The sequence below is a fragment of the Castor canadensis genome, chromosome 5 (assembly GCF_047511655.1).
Source record: "Castor canadensis chromosome 5, mCasCan1.hap1v2, whole genome shotgun sequence".
NCBI classification, from domain to species: domain Eukaryota; kingdom Metazoa; phylum Chordata; class Mammalia; order Rodentia; family Castoridae; genus Castor; species Castor canadensis.
In genome coordinates, this window is record NC_133390.1 from 46,499,148 (window position 1) to 46,505,158 (window position 6,011).

At 36.0% G+C, this 6,011-nt stretch overlaps 1 protein-coding gene across 1 annotated transcript; it reads left to right on the forward strand.

Annotated features, from left to right (window-relative positions):
* Nucleotides 1-2,320: 2,320 nt before the first annotated feature.
* On the forward strand, nt 2,321-3,268 carry LOC109674427 (olfactory receptor 5H8-like). Its single transcript, XM_074072362.1, has one exon. It carries the CDS (start codon nt 2,330-2,332, stop codon nt 3,266-3,268), a length of 939 nt encoding a protein of 312 aa, XP_073928463.1. The 5' UTR covers nt 2,321-2,329.
* Nucleotides 3,269-6,011: the final 2,743 nt, after the last annotated feature.

A 6,011-nucleotide genomic window follows, 5' to 3' on the forward strand; every position in this document is an offset into this window, starting at 1 on the left:
ATAATTCTTATAATTTTAATAAGAAAAATAGCTTAACCCGATTGATCCCTTTCATGATGATATGTTATTTTTAATATGTATAAAATAAATTTTAAGTACTGGTGAATGAGAATGTTAATTTAAGATTAAGTTTAAAGATCCGAATAATAAAGACTCATATATAAACCATTTTTCTGATTATTCCAAAAAAAAGTCCATCTGTTTGTTCATATTCTCACTTTTTCTTTGGTTCTCAAATAAAACTAGTAAGATTTCCAGAGAAAGTGCTAATTGTGATAATAACAAAGATAAAGCAATACATAAATATGAAAAGAACTTTTAGGCAGTGGCATTTGTATGTGTATATATAAATATATAAGTATATGAAAAACACCAACTACATGAACAAAATTTAAAGCTGAAATCTGATTTTCATACACATGATATATAGGAAAACATATACAAAGCAAAAATGAAAAACAGAGTTAAGGCAAATATTTAAGCCAAAAACATCTGAGACTTGCTCTTCTTTTCATTGTCAGCCCTTCTCTGATACTTCCTCTCTCTGTTCTTTGTCTTGTATTTCCTATACTTGTATGTCTATCCCTTGACTATAATTCTGCATATTTCTATTCCTTTCTTTTATTGTCTTTTGACAGACTCAAATAGCTCTATTTCTCTTGTCCTTTCTCTCTTCTTGATGCCTTCCTTTCCTCTTCTCTCGCTTGTTTATCCTTTTGTTTATAAACCTTTTCTAAGTTGTTCTATAAGTAAAAAGCACTTTATAATATTCTATGAGCAGTAGACAAATGCTAACTGTCCTCATTTCTTGTAATGCTTGTATCATTTCCTCCTCTGGGGTGACACTTGTTTCATTTAGTTCCTATTACTCTCTGACCTCAATTCTATTACATACACAAATCTGGTTTCATTAAAGACACTAAAAATCTCTTAATTTCAGCACTCAGTAGTCTCTGCTTACTCTTTCTCCTACTAGAACATGTGTTTTTGGTTTCTGGCAGTGTATTTCACTTTGCCTTTCTTAGTGTCTTTTCTCTCTTTGCAACCACAACATTCAACTTTCCAGTTGCGTTTTGCTCACTATTCTTTCCTGGTTTCTCTTTAGATTCTCACTGGAGCCACTTTGACTCTTGGTTGCAATACGAAATGATTTTGTCAAATGTTAACCAGATCTAGCATAGAAATTCTAGGGAGATTAGAGTAAGCAGCTTGAGAAATGGGCAGGAACAAAACCAGTCACACCTGGTGTATTACCACATCATTGTTACTGTTAAGCTTTAGAAGACTCATGTGACTAACTACATGTTGCTTGCATGTTCAGTGATAGTTGCCAATAGATTAATGCATCTAAATTTCAATCTCCATTTGAAATGACTAAATGGTCAGCAAGTGATTTGTCTCTTTAAATGAACATCACCTTCATATGTCATATGTCACTTGCAGAGTGGTGACTGTATAACTAATTCTCTTAAATCTACCTCTTTCTTTGTCCTCCACATCACTCCCAGTGTCATATGACAGAGGTATAATCACTTCACATGCATCCAAATCACCTGTGGAAGCTTGTCAGGTTTTTTATTGTTTGATATAAGTTCTCTCTATATAGCTTAGCATGGCCTTGACCTAACTACTGCTGTGAGCCTCCCAAATGCTGGGACTACAGGTGTGTGCAAAAATGCCAGGCTCTCAGGGTTTTACAAGTCAGATTATTGGATTTCACTTAAATTACTGAATCAATTCCTATAGTTATATCTCACAGTCTACATTTTGAGCAAATGTACCTAGGAAATTTTGATATATGATCTAGTTTAGCAGCCTCTAGACAAAGTAACAACTTCCCAGCTAGTGTTATTTACTCAACCTTTGCTTCCCAGCAACTTATTTTCTTCACTATCACATAATTAATTTAAAAATATTTTCTAATGCCATTCCATTTTTTAAAGTTTCAGCACCTAAAAAATCACTGGTGCATTTCAATCGACTAAAATCCTTCACTTGTCATTCAAATAATTTTATAATTCAAGTTCATTATCATTCTTTCCCTTGACCCTGAATCTATGATATAGACAAAGGATTTCCCTACCAAATCATGGAGATCTGTTAATCCATGGCAATTTTTTAATTTGAATAATCTAACGTATTGCATTTCTTGTATTTTGTAATAGATAGTTTCTATCTATTACATTAATGCTAAATAAAATTAAAAGCTCATTCTGATAAGTGTATGGATTTGTCTCAATTCCACTTTTCCAAATTTCATCTCATAATTTCTTAGTGAATACTTCCTCCTGTTCACTGTATTTCATTTTAGGGTATATCCAGTGAAAATATGGAAAAGAAAAATGCGACTTTGCTGAGAACATTCATTATGACAGGATTTACACATCAACCACAGTGGAAAATCCCCCTGTTCCTGGTGTTCTTGGTGTTCTATCTCATCACCATTGTGGGTAACTTTGGTCTGATTAGTCTGATCTGGAATGACCCTCACTTGCACATCCCCATGTACTATTTTCTTGGATGTTTAGCATTTGTGGATACATGGTTATCATCCACAGTGACACCAAAGCTGGTGGTTAGCTTCTTAGCTAAGAGTAAAATCATTTCTCTGCCTGAATGCATGACACAATGCTTTTCCTTTGTAACCAGTGCAACCACAGAATGTTTTCTCCTGGCAGCAATGGCTTATGATCGCTATGCAGCAATATGCAAGCCTTTACTCTATCCAGTGATAATGACGAGTAGACTATGCATGTTTCTCTTGGTTTTGTCATTTATAGGTGGAATACTTCATGCTTTAATACATGAAGGGTTTTTGCTTAGATTAATCTACTGTAATTCTAACATAATACATCACTTTTATTGTGACCTTATACCATTGTTAAAGATTTCTTGTACTGACCCTTCTATTAATTTTCTAATACTTTTTATTTTCTCTGGTTCAATTCAGGTATTCACTATTTTGACTGTTCTTGTCTCTTACACACTTGTTCTCTTTACAATTTTAAAAAAGAAGTCTGTAAGAGGCATAAAGAAAGCTTTCTCTACCTGTGGAGCCCATCTTTTATCTGTGTGTTTATACGATGGCCCTCTTCTCTTTATGTATGTGCGCCCTGCATCTCCACAAGAAGATGGTCAAGATATGATGGACTCTCTATTTTATACTGTTGTAATTCCTGTGTTAAATCCAGTTATATATAGCCTGAGGAATAAGCAAGTCATAGATTCATTCACAAAATTATTAAAGATAAATATTAAGATCACATAATCCAATCAGTTCTCTTTTTATTAAACCATCACAAAGTTCGGCAATTTTAATGTGGCTGTATTTTTGTCACTGTTCACGGTTTTGTACGATTGTTATTGACTTAACATTTTAATGAATTAATATTTACATAACTGATAAAATCCTTTAAACATTCGCATAAGTATTTTAACGTATATAAGAAAATGTTATAGCATACTAAAATAATTAGAGCAGACGCAAATAAAAACATTTTCCCAGAGTATAGTCTTCATTTTGGCTTTATAAATGCATTAACTGTTACCGTGAAGTTGTTAGAAAAAGACATCAATATTAAGCCTTTGACAATATGGAAGCTCATGTCACATTCTTCTGGGTAAAGGAAGCTAGTTCAAGGTTCTTTTCTTCCATTTCTTTTCCCTTTCCCTTCCCTTCCCTTTCCTCTTCTTTCACTTCCCTCCCCTTCTCTTTCTTTTCAGTTCTCTTCTTTCTTAAATTTCTTTTGTGTACTAGAGTTTGAACTCAGAGTCTCAAGCTTGCTAGTTAGGCTCTCTACTGCTTGAAGCATGCCTCCAGCTAGGATTTTGTTTTTTATGCAGGCTAGCCTGGACCACACTCCTCCTAAATTTGGCTTCCTGTTAGTTGGGATGACAGGTGTACATACTACCATGCTCAGCTTCTTTCTCCTGAGGTGGGAGACTCATGAACTTTTTGCCCAGGCTGACCTTGACTATGACACTCCCAGTGAGCTACTAGTGGCCAACTTTTAAGTTAATTAAATAATTGGTTGGTTATTTGATTTGGCAGTACTAGGGGTTGAAGTCAGGGCCTCATGCTTGCTAGGCAGTCACTCTACCACTTGAATCACTCTGCTTGCCCCAGATTTGATGTTTGATGAATAGACACAAAGTCTTAAATATGGTTAGTCATTAAAAAAGTCTTTCTTTTTTTTTCTTTTATTATTCATATGTGCATACAAGGCTTGGGTCATTTCTCCCCCCTGCCCACACCCCCTCCCTTACCACCCACTCCACCCCCTCCCTCTCCTCCCTACCCCCTCAATACCCAGCAGAAACTATTTTGCCCTTATTTCTAATTTTGTTGTAGAGAGACTATAAGCAATAATAGGAAGGAACAAGGGTTTTTGCTGGTTGAGATCAGGATAGCTATACAGGGCATTGACTCACATTGATTTCCTGTGCGTGTGTGTTACCTTCTAGGTTAATTCTTTTTGATCTAACCTTTTCTTTAGTTCCTGGTCTCCTTCTCCTATTGGCCTCAGTTGCTTTTAAGGTATCTGCTTTAGTTCCTCTGCATTAAGGGCAACAAATGCCAGCTAATTTTTTAAGTGTCTTAACTATCCTCACCCCTCCCTTGTGTGCTCTCACTTTTATCATGTGCTCAAAGTCCAATCCCCTTGTTGTGTTCGCCCTTGATCTAATGTCCACATATGAGGGAGAACATACGATTTTTGGTCTTTTGGGCCAGGCTAACCTCACTCAGAATGATGTTCTCCAATTCCATCCATTTACCAGCGAATGATAACATTTCATTCTTCTTCATGGCTGCATAAAATTCCATTGTGTATAGATACCACATTTTCTTAATCCATTCGTCAGTGGTGGGGTATCTTGACTGTTTCCATCACTTGGCTATTGTGAATAGTGCTGCAATAAACATGGGGGTGCAGGTGCGTCTGGAGTAACCTGTGTCACAGTCTTTTGGTTATATCCCCAAGAGTGGTATTGCTGGATCAAATGGTAGATCAATGTCTAGCGTTTTAAGTAGCCTCCAAATTTTTTTCCACAGTGATTGTACTAGTTTACATTCCCACTAACAGTGTATGAGGGTTCCTTTTTCCCCGCATCCTCGCCAACACCTGTTGTTGGTGGTGTTGCTGATGATGGCTATTCTAACAGGGGTGAGGTAGAATCTTAGCGTGGTTTTAATTTGCATTTCCTTTATTGCTAGGGATGGTGAGCATTTTTTCATGTGTTTTTTGGCCATTTGAATTTCTTCTTTTGAGAAAGTTCTGTTTAGTTCACTTGCCCATTTCGTTATTGGTTCATTAGTTTTAGGAGAATTTAGTTTTTTAAGTTCCCTATATATTCTGGTTATCAGTCCTTTGTCTGATGTATAGCTGGCAAATAATTTCTCCCACTCTGTGGATGTTCTCTTCAGTTTAGAGACCATTTCTTTTGATGAACAGAAGCTTTTTAGCTTTATGAGGTCCCATTTATCTATGCTATCTCTTAGTTGCTGTGCTGGTGGGCTTTCGTTGAGAAAGTTCTTACCTATACCTACTAACTCCAGAGTAGTTCCGACTCTTTTCTGTATCAACTTTAGAGTTTGTGGTCTGATATTAAGATCCTTGATCCATTTTGAGTTAATCTTGGTATAGGGTGATATACATGGATCTAGTTGCAGTTTTTTGCAGACTGCTAACCAGTTTTCCCAGCAGTTTTTGTTGAAGAGGCTGCTATTTCTCCAACATATATTTTTAGCTCCTTTGTCAAAGATAAGTTGCTTATAGTTGTGTGGCTTCATATCTGGGTCCTCTATTCTGTTCCACTGGTCTTCATGTCTGTTTTTGTGCCAGTACCATGCTGTTTTTATTGTTATTGCTTTGTAATATACTTTGAAGTCAGGTATTGTGATACCTCTTGCATTGTTCTTTTGACTGAGTATTGCCTTGGCTATTCGTGGCCTCTTGTGTTTCCATATAAATTTCACAGTAGATATTTCAATCTCTTTAAAGAATGTCATT